Genomic DNA, 20237 nt, shown 5'->3' with positions numbered 1-20237 from the left:
AATTCAGCTTGGTCATTGTTTTGCCTGGCCATCTGCATGTGGGTGGTTCAAAAATAAGGTCATGTCTAAGGTAATACTACTCGAACTTGTGGCATGATGAGCAACTATCAACAATCAACTGCTTGCTTTAGGGGTGGCAATTAATCTGCAATTAATACTTCTATTTTGAGTACTCTAGTAATTTTGAAAGTCTCAAACACACTTCACTAAATTCAGGCCTTTCTGAATAATTGGCATTCCAACAAGATGTCATGATTGAAACGAATTCTTGTGTCACGTCACACAAAATATCCAACGATGTTTGTAATGTGTTGGTTTGGTCTATCAAATACACGGAAATCCATTCTCTCATTTCTTCATGGTTTCGAAAAGGTATCACTGGTCTCTCACCTTTCAATACTTTTACAATGACATTAAACCTCGAAACATCGTCACCTTGTTCAATAAATTTGTAAAGCTTTTCACAGGCCGAGTTCAGATATGGAGTCTCTTCAAAGAATAATTCCCACATGATGATTGCAAAACTATAGACGTCTACCTTGTGATTGTAGTTGGAATTTCCTTCAATCATTTCCTGTACGATTGGATGGACACATCAGAAATATGGCAAGTATTACGAAAATCATTTGAACAATGAATAACGTCTTTCCCTGTAGCCATCAATAACTTACATTAGCCATATAGGACAATGTTCCAATATTCGTGGTTGCTGAATTGGAATCTGTCAATGCCTTACTTAAACCAAAATCACAAATCTTTGCTGTGAAATGATTGTCAATCAAAATATTTCCAGGTTTCAAATCTCTATGAATAATTCCCTTTGGTTTCAGTGTATGTAAATAATTCATTCCTTTTGCAACTCCAAACAAAATATCAATTTTCTGAAATAGAGTCATCTTTTCAAATCCATGTTTCAAATTGTAGATTAATCGATCGAGACTTCCTCTCTCCACATACTCCACAACCATATACTTTTTGCTTCCTGCAAGAATAACTCCAAAAAATTGTACAATATTCGGATGTCGAAATGCTTCCCAATAGAGATGCTTCTCGTTCGAATTCTTCATCTTCACTAGAAGCGTCGAGAGGTTCATCACTATGTTTGAGAGTTTTCAATGCAACCTTAGTTCCGTTCCAACTTGCCAAATACACGGTACCATTTGCACCGTCTGCAATTCGTTTCATAATTTCGATTTCGTCAATGGAAATGATCCATTGTGAATATTCTCGTGCATGGTGAGAGGTGTGAGAGGAGACGCTTTTTTTTGAGGAACTTCCATTGTTCGATTGGGATGAATCCTGCTTGTCACCGTCGTGATGATTCACAAGTAATGGTGATTTTTCACCAAGTGAATTGCTGAGAGCAGATTCATGATGGTCATGTCCTTCCATTAACACGACTCGTTTTTCCAAAAGTTTTGACTCCATGAGCTTTTCAGCTTTCTCCTTCTTCTCCAATCGTTTCAGTTTGGAAATGATGTTTCTAATTAAACGAAACAATGCATACAGAGCAAGAAGAAATAATGAGAATAATAGAATGGAGGTAATTGAGGCTACAGCAATGATGGTTTCATAGGGTATATACGGCTCATCCACACAAATCCATGCACCATCTAACACGTCTTGTTTGACAAGACTTTTTCCTTGAGGACAAGGTTCAATGTGAACAATTGTATCAATCCTTGTATTGGTGTCAAGATAAATCGATGGAAATACTTGTCGAACATTTGGTGTGAAAATGGCAACGGTCAATGATGAGAGTGCCAGAGAATTATTGGGGTTCTTGTCATAATTGAGCAATGCATTTTTAGATTCGTCCAATTGATAGCTTATCGGATTTTCCAAGAATTTCACTCTCTCAGATACGTTATTCCATACCGTTATTTCAATACTAGAAACTAATTGTCCAGGATACAGATATAATTCAGGAACTTGATTATTTCGAAAAATGGAGCTATTACCAGATGCGTACTGAATAGACACATCGAATCGAATGGAATGTAATGACTCTGCCAAATCATTTCCATAAGACATTCCCTCGTTTTGATTGAAGATGACGTCTTTCCAGTTAATGGGTGATTGTATGGGTGAGTGAAAATAGATACATCCTCCTGAATAGTATGCAATATTGGACAAGCAATTAAATGCAATACTAAGGGGTGCACTGTTAAACGTTCCAGAACCAATATAAACAGCACCCCCTTTGGATCTCGCAATGTTTTGAATGAATTCCACACTAAATAATGAAAGAAGACCCGTCTCAACATGAACGGCTCCTCCATTAAAAGCACTGTTGTTTCTCAATACAGAGGATTGAATGTGAAGCAAGTAAAAAACGACTTGAAGAGCTCCTCCTTTGCATTCCTCAGTCGTACAAAAATTGTTCTCAAAAGTGGATGAATAAATTTGAAAGGAAGACGTCAGGCCAGGTACAGGTTCATATAGGTTTGATTTCACAGTCATACATGGGCCTACGTTATTTGTGAAATTTAAATCATACGCTCGAATACCTTGTGCTTCTCGAATATAAAAAAGTGGAGCTCTATTGTTGTAACTCGTGACAGCATCAAGAAGTAATCCTGAAGTAGTTTCGACACTAATAATATACTTGTTAGAATTGTCCAATGCTTCCAAATCGGTAAATGTACATTTTCCTAGCGAAATAAATGTGACTCCATGAAATTTAAAGTCTGCCTTATCTCTTGCTGTAACTCTTGAATATTTTGTTTCATATGAAAATAGGTGCTGGATAATATTAGTGCCATAGAATTGTACATCTTCAAAAATAGTGCTGTTAAATTCATAAATAATAAAAGTGGAATTGATGATTCGGCAATAGCTGATGCTGAAATCAATATTCAACTGTCTTAGTGCCAATATCCTATCATCAACTGTAAATTGAAAATTATCAATTTTGCAATAGGTCAATGATATTTTAGATGAAATTTTAGAGGACATGCTCGAGTTTGAAACGTCACAACTTTTGATTTCAATCCAACGCTTGTTTTGAACAGAAATGGTTGAATTTTTGATCGAGCTAAGAGAGATGGTAATGGTTTTTAGAAGTGGTGTGATTGTTGTCACATCTTCATCTAAAATACGGACATGATTCAACTCCACACCTGTCACATCCAAGTTTACGATTGTTGGATACATCAACCATAGATCCATTCTGAATAATTTAATTCCAAAAATCACCAAATTTGCTGCACCTAAATGTTTGTTCAATTTCTGATAATTACAATCCAATGTGATGATTTGTTGTAAATTCAGAGATGTGATCGTCACTTGTCGAAAATATCCATTCACATCAATTAGACATTGTTCACTTCCATACGTCACATTGCCATCACTGTCGTTCATCAATTTTAACAACACCTTTGTAAAACTAGTATTTCTTTGAGCAAATTGAAGAGCCTCCGCCAACGAGGCACACGGCGTTCGAATATTTGTACAATTATTCATGTTATAACTATTGAAATTTTTGAAATTGAACATCCTAGATGGCGAGGGTTGAATGTAAAGTACAAGTGTTTCATCATCCACTGCCACAACATGATTTAAAATCTTTTCCGAAGGTGTTGTTGTTTCCGTCATCATTTCGGAGCGATTGAAAACGAAATGGCCATGGTCCAAAGAAGAAGCACCATGGACCAAAGAGTCCTCCCTTCTCATCATGATGGAAAGACTCGGCAGAATCACCTGTAGCAAAAGAATGATAGAAAGGCATAAAACATGAGTATTGAACGAGTGCTTCTTCGGCAGTTCGGAAAACATTTTTTTTGGGGCGAGAGTTGCCTTCTCTTCCTTGTGACACTTTGAAAATAAAAGATGAAACTCCAACATCAAACAAGAAGACTGTGGCCCATCAAGATTCAATGTATGACAATTTCTTTCAATTCAACAAATTCACAAAAATGTCAGATTGAATAAGGAAATTTCAAATAAGGAAATATTCAATCTGACATTTAACCTTCATTTACACTCTGCCATTTCAACGATCATGGACATGTTCTTTGAAATCCATTTGCAACGAACATTAGTTTAACAATTTTCCAAACCACTACTCCCCGATCCCACACGCTCTCAATCCAATTTTCATAACGACATGAAATTTTGTAATCTTTAACGTTCAAAGATTACATCCTCATCCGTTTAAGAGTTTTTCATCCTTTTTTAAAAAATGAATAGCCTTCTTTCAATGTTACTACTGCACATTGGTAATAATCCTCATCAACAACAACAGCCTCTCATGAACACAACCACCATCGTGATGGAATCTCTCGTACAAGCCTTGATGCAATGGCCAACCAAAGTGTTGGAAAACGGAAGTAGTGTCATGATGAAAACGACCAAAACCATGATGAATTATACAGATGCATGGTTGGGAGGTGCCGTGTCAATGAGTACTCTCTCGGATTCAGGTGTCATCTCATCATCATCGCGTTCGTTATCTTTTCAGGTATTGGAACCAAATTTCATGCATGAATTATTTGTACGTCCACTCAATGAAGTCATTAGAAATATTTCCAATTCATTGGGAGTGGATCAATCGGCAGCTACATACATGTTCTTTCTGATTGCCATGAATTTTCCGTTAGCGTTGGTGTTGAGAATGACTCGATTTGGAATGATGAGAGCTGTGTTGGGAGCATGGATTGGACTTGTTTACACATTCTATACGTTTGGAGTACATACTTTGCATTCGATAGCTGTGCCATTGATGGTATATCTATGGCTGTATGTGACTGTTGGCATGAGTGACCGAGTGGTCAAGTATTTGAGACGCAGCCGAGCTCGATTGGCAGTTCCACTGGTGGCTGTGGTGTTCTCATTCGGATACTTGCTTGTGTGTCACTATCATCGAATGTTAACGGATTATTTAGGATGGAAATTGGACTTTACAGGACTGCAAATGCTCATTACTTTGAAGACCACTGCTGTGGCATGGAATTTATATGATGGTATACTCGTTCATGATCCTGATTCCAAGGAAGGAAAAGGTGTTACCAATCCATACCATAGAACTAACAGATTGGAACGAATGCCATCACTCATGGAATATTTTGGTTTCTTATTCTTCTTTATTCCTGTCTTGTCTGGTCCAATCTATGAAATGAGTGACTATTTGAGATTTATTTATGGCGAGTATGAAGCACATGATATTTCATTTATCAGAGATTTGAATAATAGCACAAGGGAGAGAAAAAATCCACCAATTCCTTGGTTATTAGTGTTGAAAAAGATTATTCTCGCTCTAGTCAATATGGTTCTCGTTTTGCAAACAGCATCCTATTTTGGAAGAGAGCAACTCGAAGATGTCATTTATGAAAGAGGAGATCATCCAAGAGAGCTTTTAGGAAGTTCTCTCTTGTACAAATTTCTGTTTTCATTTGCATGTATGAACTCTATCAAATTTAAATATGTTGTGGGATGGTGCTGGAGCGAAGCTGCATTACTCATTACAGGTTTTGGATATCAAAGACATTACAAGTCTGGTGAATTTTCTTTTTCTGGTGCGGAGGCAGTCGATTACTTTGATCATTTCCTTGCATCCAATCTTCGCGATGTGACAACTACTTGGAATGTTTCTGTTTCAAAATGGTTGAGAAATTATGTATATACCCGAGTTGGAGAAAAACCTGGTACTTTGGCAACTGTTATTACATTTATTGTGAGCGCCATTTGGCATGGTATGTTTTTCTTTCAAAATTTCACATCATTCGATGACTTTGGTGTACCTTTTATGTAACTATGTATTATACACTCATTGACACTATGAATCTATGTCATCTTCTGATTGGGAATGACATCATTGACACGACAATTATAACTCATTCCACTCGCACAACAGGAGTCTATGCAGGATATGCCATCATGTGGATTCATTACGCACTGGCCATGAGTTTGATTGGACGTTTGGCTCACAAAAAGATGAGACCCTATTTTTTGAACGATGTTGAACATCTCTTCTCTGCAAAGAATAGTCGTCTCATGTCCTACACCTACAAGATACTGTCATTCATTGCAACTGGTATTTTCACATCCTACATTTTACCACCATTCTTGTTATTGTCTTGGGATAATTCCATTCAATTCTTTAGATCCATGCAATGGTGTGGTCATATGGCATTCTTTCCAATATATGTCATTTTAACCATGATACCTAGTCGTCATGGTCATCACTCTGAGAGGCATGGTCACAAAAGCGTTGACTCTGTCAGCACGAAAAAGAATCAATAATTGTCTGGACCACGTGTGTGGTGTCTCTGATTTTGATTATTTTTTGTACGTTTTGCAATACAAGTGTCTGACTTTAATTTGATTGGAACATCAAAGAAACGTTTTCCATGACAAGTGACGGTTGCTCGAACAACTTATTCGAATAACTTGTTCATCAACAACACATCATCACGCTAGATGATTTCAACCACAAAAACAAAAACAACAACACAATGTCAGATCCCAACTTTTGTCCTTCACATAACAACTTTGAAGAACAACACGAAGAAGACCTAAGCGACATTCCATTATCTGATTTGATGGAACTGAAAACACAATGTCTCGAAGCAAAAGCCGCCTCTGAAAACAAGAGTAACAAACCACTTGTGCTAGTGATCGGTCCAACAGGAGCAGGTAAATCGGTGATTACCAATTTTCTCGCTGGTAAAAAGATGAGATATGAACAAATTGATCAACAAATGGTGGTTTGTGTGGATGGAGAGGCAGTGACTCCAATCGGCCATTCACTTCAATCAGAGACTCAATTTTCGACCTTTGTTGACGTGGATGCCAATGTGGAATATGTGTTAGTGGATTGTGCTGGATTTTTTGACAATAGAGGTGACATGGAACAGTTGATGGCTACTCTGAGTTTGAGATTGAGCATTCTGAATTCCCCTGTGAAAGGTGTCATTGTGGTCATGGATGCAGCTTATTTTACCTCGAGAGACACCAAGTTACTAGAGACTTCTCAAATTATTGGAAAATTGCTTCCAAACATTGAAAAACTTCAGTCATCCATTGTATACCTGATCAATGACAAGACCAACAATTATGCAATCAACAAGACCGTTATTTCAGATCAAATTGGAAAACATCTCGAGAATGCCATGTCCAGATGGAACAAGTTATTTAACAGTACTTTCAACAAACTTTCACAATGGCGTAAGGGAGGAGACAATGCTTCAAAATCAAGCGCTGATGATGAGAAAGATCGCTTGACCTTTCTTCAATCTATGCATGATCAAATCCATAATTTATTTGTCGTTCGATTTGACGAAACATGTCTCCAAGAAATAACAGAAGCCATTAACAGAATGCCAGGAATTGACAAATCTTTCTTCTCGTTGGATGACTATGATGACAAGTGGAATCAGCTCAAGGAATTATTTCTGCAAATTACGGCCAATGCTTGTCTTGTTTATGAGAATGTCAGTGCCACGCATGCTTTGACTGAAAAATATCAAGACGATGCCAAGCACTATCAAGATCGAATCAAGATATATGAAAAACGATTGAATGAAATTGGAAACAGTGGAACGTTAGAGAGAGACGATTCCCAAGCTGTAGATCGAGTATTAAACCAAATTATCGAAGAGATCAAACAAAATACAAACCGGTTGACAAGCTTTGGCACTGAATTGAATCAACAAAAAGAAACATTGAACCGGTTGGAGAAGCAGATGAAGGATTTGGAGAGCCCAGAACTAGTACAGGTTTTCTCCAAAACCATCAGTGAAGAAAGAATGAAATTTTGGGGATGGTTGAGTTATACAGATGTAAATATCACATTTAAACTAAGTAATTGCCCTCTTGTGGTTGCAAAAGAAGACTTTGATTCAAACACAAGTCGTTTGGATGAGAGAAATGGTCACTGTGTTTCATCTGGTTGCTATGACAAGAGATATGGTAAGTTTTTTGTGTTTCACTTGGTTGAATGATTTTTTGAACGACTCAACCTCTTTTTTAATGATCATCATCTTTGACGATATGTGAAATTGTTCAGTCTCAAAATTTGGCAATGATGGTCTTTGTGAAATTGTGTTAAAGGCTCAGAAAAATCAAATTCCAGACAATAAGGCCTTGTACGAGACCACCAAGCAACAACGTACTCATGTATTGAAGGAGGTTGAGCGACTTGAAGGAAATATCCGTGAGTTAACAAGTGACAATGAACGTTTGAAACAAGAGGAAAATGGAATTAGTTTAGGAAAGCAAGGAATCGCTCAAAAGAAAAAGCAAATGGCGGATGAGAAGAGAAATTTGCAATCTGTAATTAATCAATTCAAAAACAGTAGTAATGATTTGAAAGAGAAAATTACCAAGTTAACCAAACAAATGGAAAGTTATGAAGAAAAAATTACATGTCGTCAAGCCATTTATTCTGCCTTGTTTGACATTTTGGAGCTTTTGGGTCTCCAAAATAAGTTCACAGAAGAATTTAAAAAACATTACAAGAATTACTCAGAGAAACAATGGGCATTGGGAAATGACGACTCTTCAGAGAATCGAGATTCAGAGATTTTGGAACATTTGTATTGTCCAATTTCATTTGAACTCATGATTGATCCAGTGGTACTTCCTTGTTGTAAAAAGACGATTGATAGAGATTCTATTTTCAGAGCCGTAGACACCTCAAGAAAGCAGCAATGTCCTCTGTGTCGACAAGAGTTGACATTTGACAGTCTTCAATCTAATTCAACTGTCAGAGACATGGTCGAACACCATCAAACCACTCATTTCATCCACAAAATTTCTCAAACCTTCTTAAACTCACAACCATTAGAAGCGCTACAAATCAAAGCAGAAGAAACTGAAAATCAAATTCAACAACTGGAAGCACAACTTACCACGAAACGTGAAGTTTTAGAGAAGATACGCTTCGCTCTAGCAAGCAGAACAAATAACCATTGAAGAGAGAATGCTGCTGCTCTTCTTGGTATGTGAATTTCCCTTAATCATGATCTGAATGAACTCTAACTGAACTTGAAGTTGTCATCAATTAATTAAACAACTCATGAAATCGATATTCTCAAAAAAAATGATGAACTGGTGTGATGATCACACTGTGAGGCTGGTATTATTGGATTTTTCTGGAAACCATTCGTTGCTTAGGGATGATGATACTCTTCCTTGTAAACACAGCACACCGGTAGAAGAACATTCTAGAATTCGGAGGTTGGAATTTGTATTAAAACAGAAATTTTTAAAGCAACAAGAAGGAAAGAAGAAGTGGTTGTTGAATCGGGAATTGAAATATTCGTCGTTCTTTCCAGTTGAGTTTATGAATGATAAAAAATTTGTATTGAATCATATCAACAAGTATGGGTATGGATTAAAACATGCATCGGCACAATTGAAAGATGATAGAGATTTTGTCTTGAAGGTAGTTAAAAAACATGGAAATGAATTGCAGCACGCTTCTTCTAGTGTTCGTAACGACAAGAAAGTGGTATTAACGGCCTTAAAGAGCAACGACTATGCATTGGCACAGGTCTCAAAACGACGTATTAAAGATCGTGAATTTGTATTGGAAGCAATTCGGCGGAATGGAAATGCTCTGTATAGTGTTGGACAATGGATAGAAGATCGAGAAATTGTTTTAGCTGCAATGAAACAAAATGGTGAAGCATTGCGTGTGTTGCAACTCGTTCATATTTACAATTTGGAAATCGACGAAGAAATAATTTTTGAAGCTATCAAACAAACAAAGCGATCTCTGCAATGGGTACCAAAATATTTACTTGCAGATCATGAGTTCATGTTGAAGGCTCTCAAATTAATATTTCCAGAACTTTCCTCTTTTGATTATTCAAAGAAAGAAATAGTGACTCCAATTGTGCAAGAATTTGGATTTTTACTTGAATTTGTAAGCGAAGAGCTCAGGAATGATCGAGATATTATTTTGAATGTAATCAAAAATGATGGACGTTTACTTTGTTTTGCTTCTGACAATTTGAGTAATGACAGAGAAATTGCAATTGTAGCGGTTCAGCAAAATGGGAGAGCATTACATTTTGTCTCTGATGAATTGAAAAGAGACAAAGAGGTTGTGCTTGCTGCTGTCAACCAACAGGGTGGTGCACTTGAATTTGCAGCAGAAGAATTGAGGAATGATAAAGAGATTGTATTAGCTGCTGTACGACAAGCAGGGCATGTTCTACAATATGCATCCAACGAGTTGAAAAGCGATAGAGAAGTTGTACTAACAGCTCTAAGACAAAATGGTCACGCTTTGCTATTTACAAACGAAACGATGAAAAATGACCGAGAGCTAGTCATTGAAGCCGTCAAACAATTTTCGGATGCTTTTATATATGCTTCAACTGAGCTTTTGAGAGACAAACAATTCTTATTACAGCTTGTTCAGCTGGGCTGTAAAGATGTTGTTTCCAGCTCACCAAGAGAATTTTATAATGACAAAGAATTCTTGTTAAAAGCTGTCAAAGAAAATGGTCTTGGAATATTTGGATTCGGTTATCATACATGTCGTGACAAGGAACTCTTGTTAGAGGCTGTGAAAAATAATGGAGCAGCATTGACATATGCAATCCTGGAACTGAAAAACGATCGAGAGCTTATTTGTGAAGCTCTCAAATGCAATGGTTTTGTGTTGGAGTACAATGATGTATTGTATCAAGAAAGAATGACACATTGCTACTTTGATGCCTATTTGGGAACAACATGAGATGTTTTTTTATCAACAAACCTCATTCCAATCAGTTTTGTATGATCCAAATCTTTTTCCAAATATATATCAATTCTTCTTGCTAATTTCATAGGTTGAAAAACTAATTAATTGGGTAACTTTTTAGTAATTTGATAATGAGGATTTTGTTCATCAGATACAGTTATTGTAACAAACCAATTAATAATTGATGATGCGAATAGGCATGACGATGATGAGTGACAATTACAACTTTATTCAACATACGATTCAATATTGTTGCCTGCAGTAAAATATGTTCAGTTCTGTCATTCCCTTGTTCGGAGGCAATGTCAAAGGGCCAGCAGGAGAATAGTTCTTGGTAAGTGGGTTTTGTTCTGCATTCTTTTTGTTCTTGTTTTTGATTTTTTGAGGGTCAAAATATGTAAATCTGCATACGTTTCCGTAAATATACATACTTTTGACCTGATTGACAAAGTAACTGCTTACGGCGGTGGACTGAAAGGTTAAAAACGTTACTTTTGACTTGACATTAATGCTCACTTGTTCTAGTACTCCCAGCGAATCAATGAACTGCTGTACTAATTCCTTGCTTGGAGTGCATTGCGGGTGATGAAGAACAACTTGAGTATTATTAGTATTGGGTGGTTTCTGGACGAAATTGTTGGGTATCACTGTCGAATTTTCATGACTACTCTTTCGTGTTTCTGACAAGCGCACGGTATCCACAACAATATTCGATACTTTGCGAAGAAAAGCCAAAGACTCCATGTCTGATGTGATGGGTTCTACACTTAACCCGTACTTGTACTGGTTTTCAATTGGATTTGCTTCATACATCCATTGCTGAAAGGTTCGTACCATCTTTTGAGTACACGAATGTATTTCAAAGAAGTAATAGTCAATCTTTTTGTGTACCAGTTCCTTCACTAGTTGTTCTGTACCAGACGGATCGTGTTGGTAATAGTACCAGTCGTCTTTTTCGGCAAAGTTATGATGATGCGCACCATGCCCTGGTGCATCTGCGATGTGGATCAAGACTCGAGTGAAGCTTGCCCACTCCATATTCTTGAGAACCTGTTCCAAACCACCATCCACATCTTCTGGATAATCTCCACCTCCAAAACATTGCACCTGCTTCAACTGGTGCACAATATCAGTCTTGTCAAACGTGAATGGTTCGACAACAAATCTCTCCGTACAATCCAAGTCTCGATAACCGACAAACCCATAACGAATGGATACATTTCTGTTGACCTTTGATACTTCATCGATGATACTGGTGATGACTTGAATTGATTCAAGAAGCCACTTGTCCATGGACTTGGTAATATCCAAGAGAAAGCACAGATCAATGTAACGAGGAGATTTTCCCCAAATATTTTGTTGAACACTATTGTGCTGAGTGATCTTCTCCAAAAGAGAATCGAAAGTAGGCCTATCAAAGAAACCAGAGTTTTGCTCATCCACGATCATGGCCATTACTTTCTCCTCCAAATGGTATCTGACTTTGCATGCCTTGAGCAAAGGAACAAGACTACCCACTGGCACAAGTCCCCATCTGTTGGCAAATTGAAGGAAGATGTTGTTGACATTCATCGTGATTGAGTGATGATTTTTTGAAAAATGGGATTTGTAATCCGTTTTTGTGCCCTGAAGGAGATGTTCAAGAGCGATTCGGTTGGGAATTCCGTTGCGAGATGGTTTATTTTTGTATTCTCATCATCATGTCATCTTTCACACATCTGTCGCTCAACAAAAAAAACCCCACCATGCACAAGTCGCAAAGGCAACAGCACTCATCTCGAGGCCACAACACGCACTCATCCTTGCTTGAAAAGCTCAAGACTATCCAAGAGAAAGAGTTTGAATCACTCGAACCAGCAACGAAAGCTCTTCCAATCATTCCACCTGATCAAACCCTACCCGAGCTCTTAGGAACCAAATATATTGACAATGATGATGCGTTGTTTTCATCCTGTTATTCTGACCGTAAACAAACAGACATGCTGTCCACAAGTGGAGATCCAAACGGTAACTCTAGAGCGAGAATGGTTCATGTTTATGATCATCTCTTACACCCTCATTGTTGTGAGAATACAGATTCACGAATTCGAGTATGGACAAATCCTGGTTTCCAAACTAACGGCTCTACATCCCGTTCTGTCAATTTGTTCACGAACAACAACAAGGAAAATGAAAAAGACAACTGGCTCGACGATCCATCTGAACTCTCTAGTATCGAGCATGAATTTACTTTCAGAAACGCAAGAATTTTGAATCAACTCTCTGCTCCAAGAAAAGCCTATCGCCCTACCCACATGGATTTCCGTAGTACCATTCATTGGGGGCAAAGAAAGTTGTTAATGTCAGAGATCGAGTTTCTTACGTTGTTTGCTCCTTGTGCAGATTATTATGGCGCAAACAAACAAATTATTGTTGTTTATGCCGGAGCTGCTCCTGGAAGACACATTGCGTATCTTGCAGAGTTGTTCCCTTATCTTAAATTCATTCTTGTGGATCCAAACAACTTTGATCCAGACTTATCCAGTTCTGAATTCTTGCGTGAAAGAATTCAAATGAGGCAAGAGTACTTTACCGAGGAGATGACTCGAGAATTTAGTTCGGAAAACGAGCAAAACAGTGATAAAGTATTCTTATTCTTGAGTGACATTCGAAGCGCCGATCCTCACCAACAAGCCTACGACGAACATGAAAGTTGGGTGAAACAAGATATGGACAGGCAAATGAATTGGATTGCAATGATGAAACCAAGATATAGTATGGTAAAGTTTAGACTTCCATATGATCCTGGATACACTTTGTACCTGGATGGATGGATTTTCCTTCCCATTTGGGGTAGACAAGCCACAACTGAAACACGACTTGTGGTAGATGGAGAAAATATGAAACTTAAATGGTATGACAACAAAGAATATGAAGAGCAAATGTTTTATTTCAACAGAGTCACTCGCATTTCACTCTTTCCTCATGTTGCACGCTCAGAAGGAATTGATTACTGCTACGACTGCAGATCCGAAGTATTCGTTCTGGAAATGTACTTGAGAAGAGTAAGATGTATTCTTGAAAACAAAAATCAACCGTCCCTTGCTCTATGTCAAGAAATTTCCTCCATGATTGAACGAATTACACGAGATATCAGCGCATACCATGGCAACAGAAACTTGTTCCAGGTGATTCGTAGCAGTGAATTTAAATTCAACAGAGTGAAGCATTTGAGGCCAGAGGAACAAAGAGATGCAAGTAAGCAGCACCAAAGAAAACTTCAGGTGAAAGAGGAAGATAGGTACAGACTTCAGAAAATGGCTGTTATGAGGCATCAGAATGAACAAGAACACAAAATGAGAATGCCAAATCATCAGGTACGTTATGCTTCACATCCTGTTCATCGTCAAGAGTACAGACGTCACAAATCAAATTCATATGGACCTGTTGATCGTAATAAAAGGTAAACGTTTATTGTGTTGTTTGAATGGACACAATAACGACCAATGGGTCCACATGAATAAAAATAACCGTATGAATTCCCATCACTCATTGCTGAATGGTTTTAATACTGGTCTCTGAACATACCAAGGTCAACAAAGAAAAAAATGTATCAATATGGAATTGTGCCATGGGTTGAAATTAACAAGAGCTGGTATTGCTTATTGCAAGTTAGCTTTTCCTCGTATGAACTGGACGTCAAACTTGATCCTTTGAGAGGAACTATGAAACCGAATGAAACACCAGTCCAAACTGCAATCAGAGAAGCAAAGGAGGAGTCCTTCAACGTTCTTGATTTCAGTAACGTTGAACATATTTTAGCAAGACAAAAACCTGTGTTGGGATTGTATCATGTCCAGCTGTTGTTTGATTATGAAAACGCAATACAAGATATTCTACTGGCTTTTGATCATCAACAAAAGGATAAGAAGGAAGTGGACGGTTTGATGCTTTTTACACAAGAAAAAGGACCACCCAAGGGTGTTCGTATCAGTTCACAAGTGGAATCGATGCTTCAGAATATTCCTGCTAAAATTCCTGTCAAGATGAAAAAACGTCAAAACCTCACATGTGTATCTTTTGTCGCCGAACCAGTTTCAGATCCAGCTACTTCTTGTACAACCGTGATTGTCAAACACTATTTCACAAAGTTTGTTCACAGGTTACAAAAGGAAGAAGGCTTTAGAAAGAAGTTTATCCAACAAATGATCGTCCAAAAGCTGATCGATTATCCACAAGATTTGGATGCTGTTAGAGAAAAACTCAAGGATGACCGTGATAGTTTCCGCGTAATTAAGAAGAAATGGAAGAGAATGAAAAAGATGATGACCAAGAAATAAATTTTTTCTCTGATTGTTGAGCTGAAATATAATTTTAGAGATTTGAAAGTGACGAATTCTCTAAAAAATGTCATCAAAGCATTGTACGTTTAGAAACAGTTATGGAATAGTACCTTGGTTGTTTATCGACGGAGAATGGCACTGTATTCTACAAATAAGCTTCTCTTCTCAACTTCTTGACGTCAAATTAGATCCAATGAGAGGAACACCCAAGAACAAGCAAGAGACTCCGGTTGACACTGCCATTAGAGAAACTTTGGAAGAATCAGCACATGTGTTTGATTTTAGGAAAGCGAAGCCTAACTTCCAACGTTTATTTAAAGGCCTGTATCATGTAAAAATTGTATTTGATAACGATCAAGATATTGAAACGGTGTTGAGTGGTTTCGACAACAATCAAAGCATTTTAGAAGAGAAGAAGAGATCAGAAGTCAACGGCTTGGTTCTTCTCAGATACAAGGAAACCAAACACCCCATTCGCCTTGCTGATCAGATCGTTGAAATGATGAAAACAGTCCCACCATTTGATGAGATGCGGTTAGTAAAGATGTTTAAGAAGACTTCTGACAACGGATTGATTGCCTTTGAAGGAAGAACGGCTTATGGGTTTAGCAAGCAAGAAACGACAACCAGCAAACAAGACAACACAACGGAGACTTCATGGAAAGGTTCGTCGTTTATGCACAAGGTGTTGGAATCTGATGATTTCTTGCTTTCATTCAGAAAAGAGCAAATTGTAGAAAAGCTAATTCAATACCCACAAGATCTTGAGAGGGTTAAAACTGAATTAGCAAAACCCATCAACAAGGCACTTCGCTTTGAGGAGATAGAGCAAGAAGTTGAAGCAAGAAGAACAAAACAAACGCAATGATCATCTCCCACAATAAAACTTGTGCCACAAATATGAAATTCATTCCAAAAATCGTTGAGAACGAAACAAGAAATCCCGCCCTCTTTGACAGGTGACAAAATGACCAACTCAAAAAAATCAGCATGTACCAAACACTGCCAGCAGACAGAGTGTACGATGCTTTTCAACGTGTTGCTGTATGGGACAACCACCGAAAATCCTTCATTGTAGATATACCATCTCTCTTGTCCTTTATGAACGGAGAGCCAGTTCGATCATATTTTAAAGATGACCAGCTGCTCGAAATGCTGAGATACATTTGCCAACAACAAGACACTTGTTCGTATGATGAATTCCAAACGTTCATTCAACAAGTGGCAACCGAAGAAACAAGGATGAGATCCATGGCACCTACCAAACCTAAATATATCGATGTTTGTTTTTTACTCGATATTACCGATTCCATGCAACCTTGGATCACCTTGTCCAAACAATGTATTCAAAGAATCATCGATGAAATGAAAAAAACAGGATCTCAGTGCGTCATTCGCTACGGTTTTGTTGGATATAGAGACAAAACCGACCAGGAACCGTATACTTTTCAGCCATTCTGCGTCGATGCTTCTCATGTTGTTACGAAACTGGAAGGATGTCAAGCAAGTGGAGGCGATGACTTTGCTGAGGACGTGGATGAAGGTCTCAACGTTGTATTAGCCATGGACTGGGTATCATGTACAAGAGTATTGATTCACATTGCGGACGCTCCTGGGCACGGAAATCATATGCATGACTTTGGACCACAGTACGATTATTATTATGAACATAGCTCCTCGCAACAAACTTTGAATCTGTTATTGTCTTTGGTTGAAAAAAAGATTGATTACACTTTCTTTCAAATTGGTCCTTATACAGAAAAGATGACGACGTTGTTTCGCAATCAGATGGAACAGTACAACGAGAAAAACAGCTCTCCAAAGTATGTACTGTCTCTAGACAACCTTTCAAACTCGATTGAGGACACTGAGTTTTTGAAAAAGATTACAGAGCGAATTAAACAGGCTCAGGATAATTCTGCACTTCGTATCAGTAATAGTGAAATGGCTAAACAGTTGATAAGAAATGTAAACTTGAACGCTTTGGACGACATTGAATGGGAGAGAGTAAAACAACTGCCACCAAGAAAGGGAAAAACCATTACGTTTTTATACCCATTTAAAAATATGAATGGCAAGAGCCCTCGTGAGTTCTGGGAACAATTCAGCTCGTCATCATCTCCTAAATACCAATGCCATCAAGTTCCTATTAGCATTGCCATCGATACAGAAAAGTACGGTGAAGGTGCACAAAGAACATCTTATCGTGCTTTTGATAAAGGTTGGGGAGTGAAGCTCTTGGTTAAAAAGTGTCACAGTTGTCGCTCGATCGAGGAAGAGATCGCAACCTGCAAAGAGGTTGTGGAGGACCAATACGTTTCAAAAGTAATGGCTGACATTTTCAACTCCAAAACTGACATTGTAAAGATTGGACTCAAAGTACTTGAAATTCAATTGTTGGTGTTTACTGATGCCAATGACGACATTAGTGAAATTTATACCCTCGAGTCGTTTATTGAAGGAGAGTACATCAAATATTTTGATAATTTGGGAAATAATGTATTTTATGACAACGTATGTACAGACATCAACTCGAAAAACGCTCATGAAGTAGCACAAGCATTCTCTCATTGGACATACGAAGCCTCTGGCCAACAAATGCTTGTGTCAGATATTCAAGGAGTGGGTTATTTGATTACCGATCCAGCGATAATTACAAACTATGGTTGTCGAAGTTTAACAGATATGGGAAGACAGTCCATTGAGAACTTTTTTTCTTCTCATGTTTGTAACACCTTGTGTAAGAACCTTGGCCTTACAAGTCAGTATGGTTGCCAAACGTTGTACTTGCCAATGAATACTAACATTCCTAGAGGAGTGTCGTTCTACAGATTCTGTTCTGGTTATGGATGTACAAATTTCAAACCTTTCAAAGCAGGAGATGCTCTTGGAGTGCGTGAATACGTTACTTATTGCGACAAGTGCGAGAAATTAACTTCCATTAAGGCTGAAAATCAGCACTGCAAAGTTCCCGGTTGTCCTTTGAAGTTTTACGTCGACATTTGGTTCTGGCACTCTGTGGGAAAAAGACCACCAACCAAATGTCCTTATCACAGAGGAAATCCAAGAATTGAAAAGGATTGGGTTAAGGAAAATCGTCTTCCATATGATGCAAGATTTACATTAGAAGAATTTCACAAGTACTTGGAGAAGGAGAAGAGCAAGAAAAAACCACAGTTCAGCGAGAAGGTGAAAAATACTGAATGTCGTTCTCTGCTTGTTAGCAATCTTCCATCTGACATTAATGACAATACTATCAGACGCATGTTTGGCTATTCTTGTACCATGTACCCATTTCGAAAGAACGCCATCATTGTGGAATTTAAAACAGAGCAAGAGCAGTTGGAAAAGTTAGGACTTCAAGGTCATATTGTTGGAAGACGGATCCTCCAAGTGGAACAGTATTTTGGCGAGCTTCCTTCTAAAAGACTGTTTCTTAAATGCAAGTCAGATTCAGTTGACATGCTGAAAGAATATTTTAGTAGATATCAAGTGACGCCTAAATATATAATTAAGGAAGTAGGCGTTTTCATTCAATTTTCTTCCATCGAAGAAGCTTGTCGTTTTGTGAAACAAAAGCCGTTCGGAAAAGAACCATTTTTGTTTTCACGACCAAAAGAGAAGTCCTTAAAACACAACAAACATAATGATGGTGGTCACAATCTTAACGTTATGTGTAGAGCAGAATCAAACTTTCTTCAGTATCAAGATCCAGGATATTATTGAAGTTCGCATTGTTTTCCACTCTTAAAGCGCTAACAAATGATAAAGTTATTGAACTTTTTCGCCTCGACAGCAAAATCATCTCAAATAAACTCACCAATTCACAACGTCAATGATGTTGCTGATACTTGATGTTCATCAGACATAATACATTGTTGATGTCAATATTTCTTATTGAACTCATTTTTGTTGTACAATACTCACTAAACCTTGAACTGGAAATGGATACGGCATTTTTCCACATAAATTTTCATGCACTTGAACTCGCAATTCATGTTCTAAAATATGAGCCAATAGTTGGCCATCTTGAGGTGTGACGTGAATACATCCAAGAGAGTTGGGCATTGGATCGTTACATTCCCATTCTCCCGTGTGAATGAGAATGCCACATCGAATGGAAGGATAAATGTGAAGGGCATTTCCCTTAATTGAATTAGTTCAAGTTGATTCATTCATTGTATTATCAATGAACATTTGAAAATGTTTCAAATCAATGATCCATTCCAATCCATTCGAATGTTTGAAAATATTTCAAATGTCAATTTCACAATATCCATTCAACCCACCTTTAAACCTTGAATCAATCGAACGACATTATACGGTCCAAAGCTTTTCACATCTTGAAATGGTGAATTCAAATCACAAGTATACAATCCAGTAGGAGTATCTCCATAAGTGGTTAATTGATTCAATCCAATTTTTCCTTTCGTTCTTCCTCTAAATTTAAATTTCAATTCACCACGTGCGTCGAATAGCATACATTCTGTTTCAATCGTTCGATCCTCCATCACTGGAATGTACAAGTAAAATAAATAAGGTGAAGGCAAACATGTCAAAAGTAGAAGCGAACCATTTTCTTGAAATTCTTTCCAATCAATAAATTCTTCTTGATATTCATCATACATGTACAATTTCAATAAATGTTGAGCCATCTCGGGAGTAAAATTTACAATTTTCTCATCATGAAATGTTTCTTTCATTACGTGATGAAGTTCTTCTTGTTGGAATACAAATTCTTGTAACACTTGTTCCGTTGCATCATTCATAATTCCATTCATTTCCAATCGTGTTTCTTCTTTTTCAATGGTTGTTGTTGTTATGTAAACTACTTCTTTATCAGTTGAGAGCTTTGAATGTTCCAATGATGATAAAGGCACAATGGATTTCTTGCATGTTCCGAGTACGAGTTGTTGTTGTTGTTTCTTCTTCCAATCCTCAAATCGAGATAATAATAATTGTAATATCAAAACATCGGGACCAGTATCGCCATGATGTAATTCTCTACGAAATGGAGGAATTGGAAACGAAAGACTTGAATGATGAGATGCCATTTTTTTTTGTTGTAATTTATGGAACAACCAATCGTTTGACGATGGGTGTAACAACAACAAAACTGTTCTTCCATCATCGATACTAGTATTTCATATCAACACCCAACCAGTTGTAGGCGTTCAATTTGTTGATTCGCTGCTCAGCATTACCAAAAAAAGAAGGTC

The 20237-nt window shown here is 37.6% G+C and overlaps 10 protein-coding genes across 10 annotated transcripts; 7 read left to right on the top strand and 3 right to left on the bottom strand.

The window, feature by feature from the left end:
• Window positions 1-160: 160 nt before the first annotated feature.
• Window positions 161-3600, bottom strand: C9374_010408 (uncharacterized protein; the record flags this gene model as incomplete). The annotated part of the gene is made up of 3 exons (XM_044685949.1): window positions 161-574; window positions 672-896; window positions 958-3600. The coding sequence occupies 3 exons, from the start codon at window positions 3598-3600 to the stop codon at window positions 161-163; spliced, it is 3282 nt and encodes a 1093-aa protein (XP_044544005.1).
• A 583-nt stretch (window positions 3601-4183) lies between these two features.
• C9374_010407 (uncharacterized protein) lies at window positions 4184-6243 on the top strand (the record flags this gene model as incomplete). The annotated part of the gene is made up of 2 exons (XM_044685948.1): window positions 4184-5693; window positions 5855-6243. The coding sequence occupies 2 exons, from the start codon at window positions 4184-4186 to the stop codon at window positions 6241-6243; spliced, it is 1899 nt and encodes a 632-aa protein (XP_044544004.1).
• A 212-nt stretch (window positions 6244-6455) lies between these two features.
• On the top strand, window positions 6456-8916 carry C9374_010406 (uncharacterized protein; the record flags this gene model as incomplete). The annotated part of the gene is made up of 2 exons (XM_044685947.1): window positions 6456-7911; window positions 8009-8916. 2 exons carry the CDS (start codon window positions 6456-6458, stop codon window positions 8914-8916), a joined length of 2364 nt encoding a protein of 787 aa, XP_044544003.1.
• Window positions 8917-9043: 127 nt separating this feature from the next.
• C9374_010405 (uncharacterized protein) lies at window positions 9044-10690 on the top strand (the record flags this gene model as incomplete). Its single annotated transcript, XM_044685946.1, has 1 exon — window positions 9044-10690. The coding sequence occupies one exon, from the start codon at window positions 9044-9046 to the stop codon at window positions 10688-10690; it is 1647 nt and encodes a 548-aa protein (XP_044544002.1).
• A 69-nt stretch (window positions 10691-10759) lies between these two features.
• C9374_010404 (uncharacterized protein) lies at window positions 10760-12268 on the bottom strand (the record flags this gene model as incomplete). Its single annotated transcript, XM_044685945.1, has 3 exons — window positions 10760-10809; window positions 10937-11062; window positions 11128-12268. The coding sequence occupies 3 exons, from the start codon at window positions 12266-12268 to the stop codon at window positions 10760-10762; spliced, it is 1317 nt and encodes a 438-aa protein (XP_044544001.1).
• Window positions 12269-12441: 173 nt separating this feature from the next.
• On the top strand, window positions 12442-14162 carry C9374_010403 (uncharacterized protein; the record flags this gene model as incomplete). Its single annotated transcript, XM_044685944.1, has 2 exons — window positions 12442-14052; window positions 14139-14162. 2 exons carry the CDS (start codon window positions 12442-12444, stop codon window positions 14160-14162), a joined length of 1635 nt encoding a protein of 544 aa, XP_044544000.1.
• Window positions 14163-14283: 121 nt separating this feature from the next.
• Window positions 14284-15015, top strand: C9374_010402 (uncharacterized protein; the record flags this gene model as incomplete). The annotated part of the gene is made up of 1 exon (XM_044685943.1): window positions 14284-15015. The coding sequence occupies one exon, from the start codon at window positions 14284-14286 to the stop codon at window positions 15013-15015; it is 732 nt and encodes a 243-aa protein (XP_044543999.1).
• Window positions 15016-15082: 67 nt separating this feature from the next.
• Window positions 15083-15886, top strand: C9374_010401 (uncharacterized protein; the record flags this gene model as incomplete). The annotated part of the gene is made up of 1 exon (XM_044685942.1): window positions 15083-15886. The coding sequence occupies one exon, from the start codon at window positions 15083-15085 to the stop codon at window positions 15884-15886; it is 804 nt and encodes a 267-aa protein (XP_044543998.1).
• Window positions 15887-16008: 122 nt separating this feature from the next.
• On the top strand, window positions 16009-18744 carry C9374_010400 (uncharacterized protein; the record flags this gene model as incomplete). Its single annotated transcript, XM_044685941.1, has 1 exon — window positions 16009-18744. The coding sequence occupies one exon, from the start codon at window positions 16009-16011 to the stop codon at window positions 18742-18744; it is 2736 nt and encodes a 911-aa protein (XP_044543997.1).
• Window positions 18745-18921: 177 nt separating this feature from the next.
• C9374_010399 (uncharacterized protein) lies at window positions 18922-20072 on the bottom strand (the record flags this gene model as incomplete). The annotated part of the gene is made up of 2 exons (XM_044685938.1): window positions 18922-19164; window positions 19308-20072. The coding sequence occupies 2 exons, from the start codon at window positions 20070-20072 to the stop codon at window positions 18922-18924; spliced, it is 1008 nt and encodes a 335-aa protein (XP_044543996.1).
• Window positions 20073-20237: the final 165 nt, after the last annotated feature.

This window comes from Naegleria lovaniensis (genome assembly GCF_003324165.1).
Source record: "Naegleria lovaniensis strain ATCC 30569 chromosome Unknown tig041, whole genome shotgun sequence".
Classification (NCBI taxonomy): Eukaryota; Heterolobosea; class Eutetramitea; order Acrasida; family Naegleriidae; genus Naegleria; species Naegleria lovaniensis.
Note: the sequence above shows the minus strand (reverse complement) of the source record. Positions and strands in the feature narration are given on the sequence as shown.